General features: G+C 50.3%; 1 protein-coding gene and 1 long non-coding RNA gene across 2 annotated transcripts; one reads left to right on the top strand and one right to left on the bottom strand.

The window, feature by feature from the left end:
* Positions 1 to 8,961: 8,961 nt before the first annotated feature.
* FOXD3 (forkhead box D3) lies at positions 8,962 to 11,514 on the bottom strand. The gene has a single exon (XM_021942388.2). The coding sequence runs from the start codon at positions 11,026 to 11,028 to the stop codon at positions 9,592 to 9,594; it is 1,437 nt and encodes a 478-aa protein (XP_021798080.2). The 5' UTR covers positions 11,029 to 11,514; the 3' UTR covers positions 8,962 to 9,591.
* Positions 11,515 to 11,526: 12 nt separating this feature from the next.
* On the top strand, positions 11,527 to 13,201 carry LOC110743957. The gene is made up of 2 exons (XR_002523833.1): positions 11,527 to 12,419; positions 12,620 to 13,201. It is a non-coding gene; the product is annotated as an uncharacterized LOC110743957 (long non-coding RNA).
* Positions 13,202 to 16,130: the final 2,929 nt, after the last annotated feature.

The following is a 16,130-nucleotide window of genomic DNA, read 5'->3' as shown; positions in this document are numbered from 1 at the left end:
CTTTTAAAATGATGTTTGGGCCGGGCGCGGTGGCTCAAGCCTGTAATCCCAGCACTTTGGGAGGCCGAGGCGGGTGGATCATGAGGTCAGGAGATCGAGACCATCCTGGCTAACATGGTGAAACCCCGTCTCTACTAAAAATACAAAAAACTAGCCGGGCGTGGTGGCGGGCGCCTGTAGTCCCAGCTACTCGGAGGCTGAGGCAGGAGAATGGCGTGAACCTGGGAGGCGGAGCTTGCAGTGAGCCGAGATCGCGCCACTGCACTCCAGCCTGGGTGACACAGCGCGAGACTCCGTCTCAAAAAAAATAAAAAAATAAATAAAAAAAAAAATAAAATGATGTTTGGTTTAATGGGAGTAAAGTAAACAGATATGTAATATGTCTCCACTAGATAATAATAATCTGCAGTTTTGAGTTTCAAGTGACTTAACCAAAGTCACCATCCAGCAAACCCAAACCGGCTGACTTCTATCCCATCCTCCTGGAACTATACAACATCACATCCTCCCATTAACTAGATAGTGTAACTAAGGTGGTCTTTATTAGCAGAAGTAGGTACTGACTTAATCAGATCCGACCTAGGCAGATAGTGACTTATCCTAGTGAAATATTAGTGTAGATCTAGAGAAATGTTAAAACTAGTCCACCCAGACTGGAGCTCAGCAAAGAGACATAAGGCACATGTCCTTGTTCTTGTGAAAATGCTATCATATCTTTAATGACTATTGTCAAGACCTCTCATCCACAAGACTGAAAAATATCCTGAAAGTGAAAAAGTGATTTACCAAGCAACACTACAGAGTAAATTGTTTCACATTTGTTAAGTTGTGAGAACACAAAAATGATACCTAGCTCAAACAGATGGAAGGGACAGTGGTCTCAATGACTTCATTTTTAAATATGAAATGTGCAACTATTTGGTATATGATATCAGAGTAAAAATTAAGGTAGCCTCATGAAAATGTGACCACTATATAACAGCAAAACTGTTATAGTACTAAGAGCACCCATATTTGAGCACTCCAAATACGTGATCGTAAATCTTCCTATTCTGATCCTCATTTTGTAGGTAAGAAAACTGAGATTCAGAGAGGCTGAGTAACTTTAATCAGGATCACATAGTTAAGAAATGGCAGAGCCAGAATTTGACCCTAAGATTATCAATTCCAAAGCCTATGCTCCTTCCAGAATATCATTCTCTGTCTCAAATAAGAAACCTTCCCAAGTAAGGGAATCAGTTTGAAAAATACAATATAGATATCTCTCACATCATAAGTGTTTAGCTCTCACAACTAATAATATGCTTCCCAAACTTCATCTCATTTACTGTAAGAATATTTTATTTTAAAGTAACAACAACAAAAAAAGTAACCCATTAAGTATGTATTTTGAATATACTGCACTAGAATACTGGTTCCCAAAGTTGAGCATGGATTCCTGCTCATAATCTCCTGTGAGTCTTCTTCAAATTATTTGTTGGACCTCATAGGTGGTGGTAGCAGAGAATATTTCAGTCCCTTACCCTGAATTGTATTATATAGTATCAGTATTAGAGTAAATAAGTTCTGAAGCTGCTGGAGGTTTGAATGACAGATATCTTAAATCAAGATAAAAGTAAAATCAAGGTTTAAAAAAACTCTAAATATTTAAAACAGTTACTCAAAAAGCTAAAATTTTGAAATGATAGTTATTATACTATAATTCCTTTCCTTCTCTCAGCTAAATTTTCACTAGCAATCTTTACTGTATGTGGGCTTCTAAATTCAATGTCAGGACTAGGACTAGGACTAGGAATTAGTCTTGTCTTTTAATCCAATCTATTAACTCTTGCACTTGATTCCCTCTAGCAACAAGAGCAACTTTATTATAAAGTCTTAATTCCTGATATATGTGGAAAGATGATGCTGTTGAAGTACCATCAATAAAGCAGATGCTTCACAGTGGTTGTGATTAATTTGTGCTGATCTTGATACTACCTTGCTTTTATAACCAACATCTACATTTGCAAGCTGGTAGAATTTGAGAGAAGATTTACCAGTATAATCTGTAATAATGGCAAAGAAGGAAACAAACAGGGCTATATGAAGACTAAATCAAATGGGAACCACACAAACTGGGATATAAATTTGTCCAAAAAAATGCATTAAATGGGTAACACAAAAGAACACATTATCTTGATTCCAATTGGAAGGCAAAGGCCAAATATCTGGGATTTTCCCTCTTTCTGCTTCTCTAATTAAACAGTGGAATCTACATTAATATTTTCCAGAGAAGACATCTAAATTCCTAGTTTTATATGATGAGTGGTTTAGATGACTAATATAGGTAAGACATAACTTTTATGCCAAGGAATACAGCAATGAAAGATGAATTAAATGATTTAACTTTTTAAAAAATACTTTTAATCTTAGCTTGTAAAAACAAACAAAACAAAACAAAACAAAAAAGCTTTTTACCTGGTTAAAAAAAAAACAAGAGCACAAAACTCTAACAACCATTCCACAAGAGTTTTACCACCAGTGTAGTCTGAACCCAAGGCTCTCCAAGTGGGTCTCAAAGCAAGGCCTCTGGACCACCCTGGATCGTGTGTAATGAATACAGAATCCAGAGGCTTTCTAAAAACTTTAGCTTTTGCTCAGTTTCCCCCCACAAATAGTTTTTTTAATGTAGGAACCAAAGTACAGTGAATTCTTTGTGTTTCTAAATAAAGAAACCCAACACACGGAAATACGACCATCTTTCATATGAAAATCTGAGCAAATGACTCTCAAATCCACTATCCTTTACTAAGGAAATAAAGGGATTCTAGAAAAGAAAGACTCTTGAACAAATAACGATGCCCTTAAGTGGAATGGATTGTTTTGTGAGGTAGTGGTTCCTCTTCCTCTTCCACTGGAAAAATGGAAACATGCTGGCTGAAAACCGAGGTGTTCTGAAGAGGTTTCTACATTAGGGTGGGAGGTGGAACCAGCTACTGGTACTTCAGGCTGGGAGAAGTTTTCAACTAATTTCACAATGACTGAGAAATATACATAGTTGATGGGTCTTATGCTTTTTAGACCTCTAATAAAGGCTTAAAATTCATTCATTTAAAAAATTAAGTGTTTATAAAAAGCATTTATTACAAAGAAGGAAACTGAAGAAAAGAAATGGGAAGAAAACAGTCCCCCAAACTCTTGAGAAAGACTTGATTTGATAAGTTAACAGCCTTCAAGATCCCCTATCCCCGTTCCCGTGGTGCAAGGCTGTTATTCATCAGACAAATAATTTAGATCGTTCCCTTTGTGTTCAGCAATGCTAGGCGGTCAGGAACTCACCAGGAACTCACAGGGTAACACTAATGACAATGGCTCCGGTGAGCTTCAAGAAGAAGCAACTGACCTGGGCAGGGAGGCTCAGGAAGGCTTCGCGGAGGTCGAGACGCTGCATCCCAGGGGAACCTCGAGAGCAAAAAGAACATTCAGAGTTTAGGATTGTTCTGGGGCGGACAAGAGAGCTCCTCGCGAACCTAGGCACGCGCCCCTTGCAGAAAGGGGTAACAGGAGCTTTTTCGGAGAAAACTGAGTCTTCCTTACCATCTGTTGAGAGCAAAGTGGGAGGGATGGAGGCAGGAAAAGAACCAAAACTCTCCCCTTCACTAAGACGTGCACCGCAGCTCTGGTCCCCGGACCCCGGGAAGCAGCATGGCAAACGCGGAGTCCGCAGAGGCGGGAGCAGCGGGGCCAGGGATGGCGGAGAATGTGCTTCTCGCTGCCGGTTCGCGGCCGGGGGTGGGGGACACTCCCATCCATCCCCCAGCCCGGCCAGGTGGCCAGGGTCCTCACACTAGGGCTGTGGCTTAATTAGACCGTGGTAAACTAGCCCCTATTTCCCCAGAGATCCCAGGCTGGGTCCTCACGGCCTCCCAGGTTCACTCTGAGGGGATTTATTTTCCTTCGCGAGCCTCCCATGATCCGCCAACTGAGTCGCCGCGGGACTGGGACGGGAGCAGAGGCCCCATCGCGCGCCCCGCTGCACGCCCAGCTCCGCGGAGGGTGCCTTTCACACCTGAGTTTCCTTCGTAATTAATTCGTATTCTCTTCTCCCTTCCCTCCCTCCAGGCAGGGGCAGCTGGAGTCCCGCAGGCCGAGCCCTCGAGGTTAGCACGGGGGTGATCTTGGCGTGGGCAGAGGGTTGGGGGCGCCCTTGGGGACCGATCCCCGACACGACAGCACTGTGGTTGGGCCGCTGGGCGAGGGGAGCTTCGGGCCTGCAGTTCCCGCCTTCTTTCCTCCCTTCCAAATCATGAGGCAAGAAGGAAATGGGGCCGTCGGTCCCGGCAGAACCGCCCATCGCCAGGCTAGAGGCGCCCAGGCCGCGGGAAGCCCCAGGGTCCAGGTCCACAGCCTTCCCGGAGCTGAGTTCCATCGGCCTGGCGCGTCTATGTCTGTCTTTCCCTTCTCTCAACCCTCCCCAATCTTCCTTGCCCCAGAGTCTGCTGTTTTTGTTTCCTCAAGTGGCGCCTTCTTGCTGGGTAAAGCACACTTTTTCCTCCTCCGAGTACTTCCATAGCTTGCACTTGGGCTGCTGAGTGACTCTGGGTAAGTCCCAGAACCTTCTGGGTGGGCCTGTGTGAAAAGAGGGCCAGGGTGACCCCGGAGGCCACTTCTAATGCTGATATTCTTCAGCACCAGAGGACTCAGGCAAGAGAGTGAAGGTGTCCCTCTTTTTCCCCACCTCGCCCCTGATGGGACTGAGCTGTGTGCAAAAGCACAGATCATCTGGAGGAGAGCCTTAGGTAGCAGTTTTATGTTAAAATGGGGGAGGGGACCAATTTAATTCTGCATTTAGGAAAATTCTAATATATGACAGCACTTCAGGAAATAAAAATGAGATGGTTATGCTTTCTTACAGACACCCTGGCTGGTTTTACATTTATTTTCAAATTTTGTTTTGTGTACCCCAGGGAGCAAAGAATGGCTTGTACATTCCTCAGAGGGCAAGGGGAGGGGGAGTGGCGAAGAGAGTAGTTGGCTCTCGGTGTAACTCTGCCAACTGTTGGAGGGCAGCAAGGGGAGGGTGGTCTTTTAAGTGGGTTTGGGATCTGGTTACCTTTAATTCGCCTCCCAGGCCACATTTTGCACTAATGGGTGTCTGTCAGCAGTGGACTCAGGTTTCCCCACTTGCCTCGGATAGTGGAAGCATAGGGGCAAACAGCAGAGTAGGCCGCTCTGCCAGAGAGAAGAGAGAGGTATGCCCTGCCCCTGGAGCTGGGGGTGCAGGCTGAAGGATGGGTGGGCACCGAGGGCTTCTCCGCAGGCATGGTGAAAGGGCTACAGACCAGGAGGAGGCTCCACCTTTTAAAAGCCCTTTCTGAGGTGGGAGTTTCCTGGGATGGGTTCTGCAACCCCTCTTAGAAAAATCCACCTTTCATACCTAAAATCAAATTGTTCAAAACCAAGTCAACGTATTTGGTAGTGTACCAGTGCTTAGAACAGAGTTGTTTCTTCGTGCAGAGGCCATTAAAAAACAAACTCTACATGCCCCCAGTACTTTACAGTTTATAAGACATTTTTCACTGACACCAATTCACCTAATTCTGCAAGCCCGGGCGACAGGCAGACTCATTCTCACTGTAGAGTCGAGGAAATGCAGACATGCAAAGAAACCAAGCAGCTTGTCCAAAGTCACAGTTAGGAAATGCCTAATCCCTGTTGGAACGCCTTCTGCAAGGCCTTTCTCATCCTGCTTCTTCCTGTCGCCTCCTCCCTTGAAACAGACGGCCCCCCACAAAGCTCAGCCTGGCACTTTCAGAATGCCCTTTCAACCTCCTACCTCCACTACTTTATTCTGCAGCTTGCACCACCGGGGACACAGGTGGAGTCGGGGGACATAAGGCTCTGGAACACACTTTCTGAAAGAAAGATCTGAAAGATCACATACACCTCAGGACAGTTTCTCAAGGGACTCAAGTTAAAAATACCCACCTCTCTCACACACGTATCAGCCTTTCATGTTCTCCTTACTAACAAGACTCACCCTATAAACCACGTGAAATAAATAACCTCAAATATAACTCTTAATTGCTTCCAAGTCAATGTTTCCTCATCACTAAACTTTATTGCCTCCCAATCTTTAGGACAAACTCCTCTTGGAACTCTGTTCCTCCCAGGACACAGGCGGAGGAGAGGAGGAAAGCAGCTTCTCGAGGTTCGACCTAGGCGTACGGGGCCTAAGAATAAGCAAGGATGTCAGGAGGCTCAGAGCGTGGGAGGGAAGGAGAGGCCTTCGGGGCTGGGGCTGGACCCTTCCAGACAAACCGCGAAGTCTTCCGTCTGCTCGTCGCCCCCTACAGGCCACATCTGCCATCGCATCGAGAGCCCTCAGCCCGCACATGTTTTGCTCTACTCTTCGTTTGCCTTTCCCTGGACATCCAGATCCACCTTCCGGAGGGACTAGATGCGGCCGGTCCCACTCAGAACTTAGTCCTGTGAACACTGTAGGGGCCACAGGCCTCAGGGCTGGATTGATTTTTCTAGGAATAAGTGCTAGAGAAAGTAGAAACGTCTAAATGCGTGTGTAGCAGAAAGCTAAAATCTTCCCCATAAAAATCAACCCGCTTCCTCCTTTTATTGCAAATAAATCTGCCCTCCCTTCCTTTAGTTTTCTTTTCTTAAGTGGAATAAAAAGTGGATATCAGTAGTTGCCTTTAAATCTCAACGAGAGAGCTGTTTCCAGTGTCGTTTGTCGCAGATGCCTGAGTTCCATAACATCAAACAAGGGTTTCAGGCTTCCCCCCGCCCTACCACTAAGTGCTTGCGATCATTATCTATGATATTTGCATTTCCCCTTCTGTGCTAAATCTTCGAGGTTTAAAAAGCTTAAACCAAAAAGTTTTTGAGGGTGCGACGGTCGGGCCCATCTTCCTGACATCTACCAGGACTTTAAACAACCGCTGGCAGGTTGGGGGTCTGGGTCCGAGAGTTTTCTGCCCTCCACGACATAAAGGAAGGGGACCATCTCTAGGCCGTCGTTCAAGGGTAAGAATTGGCTGGAAGGAAAGTTGCCGGCAGGTCTCTCCTGTTCACCCCGCCGCCTAATGAATGTAGCGCTGTAAAAAGCCCTGCGAGTCTCCGGCGGCGGCTTGTGGCTGAGTGTCACGCTGCTGGCGCAGGCTCGGCCGGTATTGCTGCTATGCGAGGAAATATGAGCGAGTAATTTTATAAGTAACAAAGGATCAGGGATGGAATGAGGCCCCTGTTATCCAATGTCATTTAGAAGCCTTGGATCAGCAGCTTCTTGAGGCTAAAAGTGAATCCAAGAAGCCCTGCCTTTCCCTTTTCCCAGGGGGTGTCAGCTAAATTTAGAAATAACCTCTCTATGTGTTTGCACAAATCATGTACCATTTGCTGTTTGTGTAAAAACCGATTAGCCAGACACAACTGTGAAACAACTTGTTACTTTTATAGCTGCAACACACAAACAAAATTAGATCCGTTTAGTTTTCCTTGTAAAAGGAGATTAGAAGGGACCCACCCGGAGACCGTGTGGTCCATAATCTCCCCTCGGTGAAGGTTACCATTGCTCCTCTCTCGCGGTGGTTATCAGGTTCTTGTTTATCAAGTTAAACTATCTCACCCCCGGCAGCTTGTTTTATTTTAGGACCCTGATCCCGAAGGAATGTTTACTCAAGGACACAATAATGTTTACGGTTTACCAGGAAAACAGATTCGGTATTTGCAAGGAAGTGTATTTCAAAGCAACTCCCAGCCCACGTCGACAGAGGAGAAATGAGGCTGGGATCCGCGACGGGGAGGCATCTCCACCACCAGGGAGGCAAAGTGGACAACACTGGGGACTGGCCGGGTTTAACCAAAAGGACGCGCGCAGGGCCGAGCCGACAGCACTGCTACTCGCTCCAGTTTTTAAAAGCGATTTCGCACAAGTAATTGTAACAGCTAAATTAATTACAAAATAATTAGAATTGATGCCTTTTGAGGATATGCTGATAGTGGTGAGAACCAGCCTTCCACATCAAGATGTTTCATTTCTACCTTCATACTTTCTTTTAAAAGGTTTTTAACAGCTGAAATGCACATTAAAAATAATCTACGAGGACCTTCCCCATTCCTGCCCTACGATCTCGCATTTCACACTAACCTAGACTAAGGTAAAGAAAAAAAGCGGAGAGAGGTGATGTTCAGCTGTTTTTAAAAGGGTATTAAGGCCACCATTCCTTGGCCTTCAGAAAGGCTTCGGATTGGAGGGAGAGGAAGCATCTATAGGAACCCTTCAGAAATCCAATTATGTTGTGAATTGATTATTGCCATATAAATGAGGTATCTTATTTGAAAATATTATGAAAACAAAACTATGTATTATCTATCAGATGAATATAAATAAAATCTCACTGCAAAATGTAAAATGCCTTAACATAAATTTTAAAAACCAGCTGGGTCTATTTACCACTTCCACTTAAGAAATGAAGAGAAATAATTTCAAAAATCTAAGATTTAAATGTTAAAAAGAGGGATGTTTGTAATTTACTTACTTTTCAAAGGATAATTGAAATGACCAGAAACTCTCTCATTTGGGAAGTTTTCATTGTGGAAGACACAAGTCTGGTCATTTAAAAAAAAAAAAAAAAAACATTTAAAGACTGCTGTTGTTTCGGTTTCTTTTTTTAAATGACAGCTTACTTTACAGAAATGTCTGGTCATTTAGATTTAATGGGTTGATATGAATGATATCACTCACATCCTGATTTTATGTGAAAACTAAAAGAAAAATATTAACACAATTAAAATTAGGCATACTGTTTCCTTTCTCCAATTAAAATTTTCTTACACTCAAATTATGAATTTACAAAGTTTGAAAAAGTCATTACTTGAAATTCCTTGATTTTCTGGGGAGGAGAAAAGGCAAAAACCATTTAAAAATCTTGCCATTTACTTCAGACAACTAAATAAAACACTAGGCTGGGCATTTTAAAAATTTATTTACAAAGTTGTGTACAACACGATGGAATAACATTTAGAATACCATATATATTCATTCATATATAAACAGACTTTTATAATAGAATGACACTTTTTGCCTTTTTGAAAATTTTTTATATTTAAAATCTCCCAACGTCTCTATACATTCTTTTCTCAGATAAAACTTCGGAGAGTGAACCTTCAAAAAAATGAAAGTTCAGAGCTCTAAATCTACGGAATTTGTTTTTTCTTAAAAAAATAAAAACCCCAAAAGGAAAGTCAACAATTTTTTTACAAATATATACAAAGAATTTCCCTCCCATCCCCACGGTACTAAGAGCAGGCGCCGTCGGGGTGCATTTTTGGAAAATTCGGTTTTCGGTTTTACCTGTATGGAAAGCTATTCCCGGCGGGCACGCGGTGAGTTTGCTCGACCAGCTTAAGTGTGCGCGAGGGGGTGGAGGCCGCGGAAGGTAGGCGTTGGGGGCTCAGGGGAAAGGAAATGGGGGAGAGGCAGAGTCCAGGATTGGGCAGCGGGACCGGGACCGGGCTCGGGACGGGGCGCGCAGCCTGGAGGTGCAGCTGCAGCTCGAGGCCGCCGCCGGGCCCTGGGTACCGGCCACTGGCGCGTCCCTATTGCGCCGGCCATTTAGCTTGAGCGGCGGCGGCTGCAGCGGCGGCGGCCGAGGCTGCGGGCTGCAGAAACTGTCCGGAGAGCGGCACGCTCAGGATGGGCGCGATGGTGGCAGTCGTCCGGCTCAGCGACAGCGGTTGGTGCGTGGCCATGAGCGCTGCCGACTGCACGGTCCCGGGTGGCCGCAGAAATGACTGCGCCGTGTTGCCGCCCCCGGAACCTCCAGTGCCGCCGGCGCCCCCAGCGCCCGCCGCCGAGCCCCCGGGAGCCGCGGGGCCCCCACCTATGATGTTCTCGATGCTGAACGACGGCCGTGCGCTTGGTTCGGACTTGATGAGCGACGCGGTGGTGCCCGCGGCGCCCGCTGTGCCCGCAGCGGCCGCGGCGGCGCCCAGGCTATTGAGCTGCAGCTGCAGGCCTGGGCCGAGCTGTGAGCCGAAGGCGGCCGCTTTGCGGCCCAGCTCGCCCGAGGGCAGCAGGGGCACGGCGGGAGGCAGCACCGGCGCCACCGGCGGCAGCGCGTACGGGTACTGGAGCGCCGCCGCAGCCGCCGCGGCCGCCGCCGCTGCCGGGTGCGAATAGGCACCGGCCGCCGCCGCCGGGTGCAGGCCGTAGGGGCGGCCGTAGGGTCCCGCAGCGCCGGCCGCCGCCGCCAGGCTGTAGGCGCCGAAGCTCTGCATCATGAGCGCCGTCTGCTCGCGCAGGTGCTCCTGCTGGTGGCGCTTGAAGCGTTTCCGGCGCCGCAGGAAGCTGCCGTTGTCGAACATGTCCTCGGACTGCGGGTCCAGGGTCCAGTAGTTGCCCTTGCCCGGGTTGCCCGGCTCGCGAGGGATCTTGACGAAGCAGTCGTTGAGTGAGAGGTTGTGGCGGATGCTGTTCTGCCAGGCGGGGAACTTCTCCCGGTAGTAGGGGAAGCGGTTGCTGATGAACTCGCAGATGCCGCTCAGGGTCAGCTTCTTCTGCGGGCTCTGCAGGATGGCCATGGTGATGAGCGCGATGTACGAGTAGGGCGGCTTCACCAGGCTGTTCTTTGGCTTGCTCGGGGCCAGGCCTCCTGCCGAACCACTGCCCGCGCCGGGCCCGCCGCCGCTCGCGCCGCCTTCGTCGCCGCCAACACCGCCCTTGCAGCCGTCCGCCTCGGGCGCGCCCACCTCGCCCCCCGGTCCGGCCCCGGCTCCGGCCGCCTCCTTGGGCAATGCCAGGGGCTGCTGGTGGGGCGGCTGAGGCTGTCCGTGATGGGGTGCTGCCAGGGGCACTTCGTCCGCCTCGTCCAGGCGCAGCTCCGGCGGCCCCGCTGGGCTATCGCAACCCGCGTCGCTGTCCTTCTCCTCCAGCCCGTCGTCGCCCTCGCCCACCACATCGATGTCCACGTCCTCGGCCGTCAGCACCGTCTGGCCGGACATGTCGCTGGCGCTGCCGCCGCCGGAGAGGGTCATCCCTCCTCGGGGTTGGTAGCGGCGGCGGGGAGGGGGCAGAGGGCGATGGGGGTGGTCGGGGGCTGCCGCGGAGCTCAGGGGAAAAGGATTTGAGTGCCCCCGAAAGATGGGGGGCAGGGAGAGGGGAGGGGGCCGCAGGTGGCTTGGGGCCCGCTCGGCTCAGCTCACACTCGGCGGCCCCGCATCGCGCGGCGCGGGCTCTGCCGTCCGCCCCCAGCGGCCGCGCTCCGCGAACTCCTGCGGTCCCTGGCGCTCGGTACTAGGCGCTCGCTACCACTCCCGGCCCCGGCGATTCTCCACGCCGCGCCCCCTCACTTAGCCGGCCTTCCTCGGCCTCTGGCCCTGGCTTGGGGCGCAGGAGCGGTCCAGGCGGGCGCGGGACGCCGGGCGCCGAGCAGCTCGGGAGGGCGCGGGCAGGGGCAGTAGCGGGGGGGCAGGGGGCTGGGTGTCAGGGACGCCGAAGCCCCGGTAGTCGAAAGTCCCGTTTTAAGGACTGGCCTGATAGATTACTTTCTACTTAAAGATCCAGCGGGAGGCGGGGCCACGTGACCGTGCGTGACGTCAGGGCCGCGGCGGAACCGGCCAAACTCAAGTTGGTTCAGGGAATTGTCAACAAAGGGACCAGAGACGCGCAACTCCGCTCCGCACTGTGCGCCAGCATCCCCCGGGCCCCGAGGGCGCTCCGGCCCGCCCGGAGACCCCCCGCCCAGGCTGGAGCCGGGCCCTGGGACCCAGGGAGCGGGTGGGTGTGAGTGTGGGTGGGTGTGAGCGAGTGAGGGCGTGGGCCTGAGAGCGTCCGCGGGACTGTGCGACTGTCGCTGCCCCGCCTTCCCCACCCCCTCTCCATTCCCCCTTCTCTGCCCTCCTTTGCCACACTCCTTAGACAGGGACGGGCGACCTAGAACGAGGTTCCCATACCGTCTTTTGAAAAGCAAAACTTGGTCTCTGTTTTGCCTTTTGTTTTATTGTTTTTAGCTTTAAAGAGTAAGAGCAGCGCACCCGGCTCCCTCCTGCTAATTAGACTTCAGATCCCCCTCTGGCCTCAGTGCTCATTCTGGGGAAGACACCTGCTGAGATGTCTTTTTCCCCCTCCCTCAACCAAACCACTTAGGTCCTGCCTGCTCTTTCCCGGCTGGATGCGAGCGTGTTTTCCTGTATGTATTTTTTCATGCGGCCACAAACAGCATCAGCTGGGGTTCCCGAAGGTCAGAAAATGGCTATTGATTAATCTATTAGAATAGTTGCCGAGAGAAATAAAAACGACGTAAAATAACAGGGACCCTATAAATAAAGAAGCCATAACTGGCTACTTGGAGTTGTTAAACGACTTAGCATATGAAAAAATCGGAAATGAGGCGCTGGGGAAGGAGCCGGCATTGGCAGCGGCCCGGGTAAGTCGAGTGGATCCGGGAAAAGGCCTGGTGCCTCCAGGTAGACGCAGCGCCCAGGGACGGCTGAAGAAACATGAGGTGTGCGGGCGGTGACTTCCCGGGCGGTGGGCATGGCCTCGGGGGAACCTGGGCAGTCTTGAGCACGCCAGCGTGCTGGGCTCTCCGTTGCTGCCAACTAAAGTGGATTTTGTCCTCTTAAGGTGTAGACAAATCCTCCAAGATTTAACTTCCAAGGAAACCAGCGGCGGAGCGGTTGGAGGAGGCGAGGATGTGTGGCCAGCGCACGCGGAGTGCAAGGCAAGTCAGTGATGGTAGGAAAAACTGTGGGGATTTCACTGGGACTGGAGGGGGAGGCACCGCAAACCGACCCCCAAGTGCGTGGCTGGGATGCGTGGACCTCACACCTCCAAGGAAAGTCGGTGCTCTTGACCCGGTGAATCCGCGATGCGCTGCCTCTTTTCTTCCGCATTTAGGCCGCCTAGTTGGGAGCCGCAAGAGCCTGTGCCTAGTGTGGCAGGCACACGTAACCCAATCCCTGTCTGTACGCTGCGGCCTGGGAGGGGAGCGCCGGCCTCACCAGAGGAAGGAGCACGAGGGGAGGAGTTCCGAGAGGAAATAATTAGTGAAATATTTGCAGAAGATGCTGGGATGTGGATTTAATTCCGGATGGACAGTGGTGCTTCCGATTCCCTCAGTCTGTTTCCCCATCCACGATCTCCTCTTTCCTTGGCCTAGACACACTAAAAATAATTCAATAAAATAAAAAGTTTAAAATCTGTAAACCTGCTTCATTACAGGCATTGAGACACACAGATTGACTTTCATCTTCATTAGACAGTTTCCCCGGATAGAATACTAACTCACTTGAGGCTGGGAGCAGGGTGGGGTGTGGTGACTCTATCCTGAGATGCCCGCTAACCTCCACGGTTTTTCTTTATCTAAATGATCCCAAGGTTGCACCCGGCCCTAAAACGCATCTCAGAGTCGATTTCTGTAGCTTCACAGCTTTGTGGCCCGCAGGCTTCGAACCGTTTACCATGCCGTCTAGACAGCCTTCCGCGAAACCGACCCGGGCTGAGCTGGCTGGCCACCGCCCGGAACTGCAGAGTTCGCGGTTGCAACTGCCTCAGCAACCGAAGGAGGGTCGGAAGGTCCAAAAAAAAAAAAAAGAAAATCCTGAAATTTACACATTCAGGAACTTCCTTTGCTCTGCTTGGGTTGCCCAGCCCTAGAGGCAGGGGCGCGGGGCGCAGCGCTGGCCCTGCCGTGGCCTTGGTGGTTTGGCCCGCGTGGACAAGTAAGTGTGGACGCGTGCCGGAGGATGGTGGCTACAGGGCTCCCCTCACCGGTCTCGAAGTAGTCTCCAAATGAGCCTAATTTCGATTCTGCCGCCCGCCGAGGCTAGCTCTCTGGAATCCCTCCACGCCGCTGGTCGCTGCCTCCTACCCTCCCTCTGCCACGGCCGGGCCTGATCCGTCCATTCCCCGGTGTCTCCTTGGAACCTCCCTGGGGAAGGGGGTGGAGGATGAACAACTCCCAGCTGCCGGTTCCATTTGTTGCGCTTTTTTCCTTCAACACAATAAAAGTCAAATTAATTGATTCATACCATTAATTACGGCGCGTAGCGTGAAAAGCAACGCTTCCCCTCGGTTAGAGATCTATTGTGCTAATCTCTTGTTCAATCAGTGTTACCATCTGATGCTGGGTCCGGCCCTTACAGAAACTTTTCGACTCGATTAGCTAAATGATGAGACGTGCACAACCTACTGGCTGCGGCCCCGACGTCCCGCGCCCGCGCCGGCCTAATATCGATTTCCAGCGGAGGCAGAGGATTTTTCCGTGGACACTCTCAGCTCAGGAACCGGCCGTCGGCTTTCTCCCTCCAGGAGGACCATAGCGCCCGCACAACCTCCGGGGGCAGGAAGGAGGCGAAGCGGCGGCCGGGAAGGGAGACAGGAAGGTTCCTGCTGGCCTTGACGCAGGAGGCTGCCCCAGCGAAAGGGTCCGATCCCGACGCTGTGCAGGGTCCTGCCGGAGACCGGCTAGATGCCGGGCTAAATAAATTTGTTTGCCGCGTAGTTGCAGTTTGCAGCTAAAAGCCCGCAGGTCGTCAGTTACCGCCAAGCTGTAGGACAGAGATGGAAGAAGCGAGATAGATACAGAGAGAAAGTGAGACACATGTAGTGGGGGGGGGGGGGGGGGGAAGAAAATGTGATAAAGGGAAGGGAAAAGGGTGTATGTGGATAAAAAGTTTTTGAGTCTCAAGGGGTTATTCGAGAGGTAGAGAGAGAATGAGTAGACACACACACACAGTTATGAGTTTGAGTGACTCTTTGAGTCTCAACAAGCGAACTTCCCAGGAGAGATTTAAAAAGGAAGATGGCAGCCAGCTGCCTCACCTGCTCAAATGTTTGAAATGTTACAACCAAAGGAGAATGGAATGAAACCCCTTCGGTTCCTCCTGGAGCGGGCAGAGTACGTGGTACCCCGCTGGGAAAGCCACCTGGACGCGGTGGGAGTGAGGGGTGGGGCGAGTGGGGACTAGGTTCTAGCAACAGGAGGCAAGAATAGTGGAGTCCGGATCGATAGGAAGGAAATTGAGACGTTTCCAGGGGAGGGGAGATTTAGTGTGTGCGTCCCGGGCGGGGGATGGGGGAGGGAAGAAATGGATAGAAAAATTTATGATGGAGAAAGGGAAATTAATTACAGCCCATTTTGGGTTCTTAGGTGGTCAACACTGGAGGAGGGGCACAGTTAGAGTGCGGAAGGTGGGAATTGCCCACCTACCCCTCACCAGGCCCAAGTGAACCCAGACACCTCTTTTCTCTTCTTTTAAGTCAGAGACAGTGCCAGTGACTTGAATAAATCGTTGGCGCGACGTGAGATAGAATCATCACGCCCGCGCGCGGGTGCAATTTTCTTACAATCCGGGGCGTTGGGACCAGGTTCCGGGGAGTGAAGGGCGTGTCCCCCACCAAGAGCAGTTATTCTGTGTCCAAGAGGGAGCAAAACGTGGGTGGGGCTATTAGAAAAATACCCCTCCTTTCTCCCCAACAGCCCCGCGCCCACAACAATCAAAGTCTGCTTCTTTTGACAATCTGCATAGATTCGTTAAACTATTACCGGCCTCTTTGTCTGGATAGCCGCCACCAAGGAAGGTGGGAAAGGGCAGAGGTGAAGGCCCCAACCCACTCAGATTATTTCCATTTCCCAAAGCGGGGAATTTTTAACTCTCTTACCCACCCCCTCCCCCCCTTGTATACCTCTCCGGATCTTTTCGGGGTGGAAAAAAAAGAGGCTATTTTAGTGTTCTTGTTTGGATTTGCATCTCAAAACTTCATTTATTTTCAAGGTGTCTGCCACTCAGGGTCCATGCCAAGGCGTGACTGTAAATGGCGAGAGACCAAAAGGAAAGGAGGAGAGAAAGAGGAAGAGAGAGAGGATGGTTTCGAATTTATTTATATTGGAAATGTATAAACATCCATTCTGTAAAAGGCAACACGTTTAATTAACGATGAGAGAGCAGTTAGGGGCAGAAAGCTAGTAAAATTGTGTGATAAATTTATGGCATTGTTAGCGTGCTTTTAATTATGGCTATTATGTTAATTATTTCACATTAGCATGGAGTTATCAGCAGCATGTCAGATTTAATCAAAACGAGCCTTTCTCTCGAAAATTGTTCTTTTCATCCACGAGGAGAAAGGTCCTGGA

This window comes from Papio anubis, chromosome 1 (assembly GCF_008728515.1).
Source record: "Papio anubis isolate 15944 chromosome 1, Panubis1.0, whole genome shotgun sequence".
In the NCBI taxonomy this organism is placed as follows: Eukaryota; Metazoa; Chordata; class Mammalia; order Primates; family Cercopithecidae; genus Papio; species Papio anubis.
The sequence above is the reverse complement of the archived record's forward strand: the minus strand, read 5'-3'. Positions and strand labels throughout refer to the sequence as shown.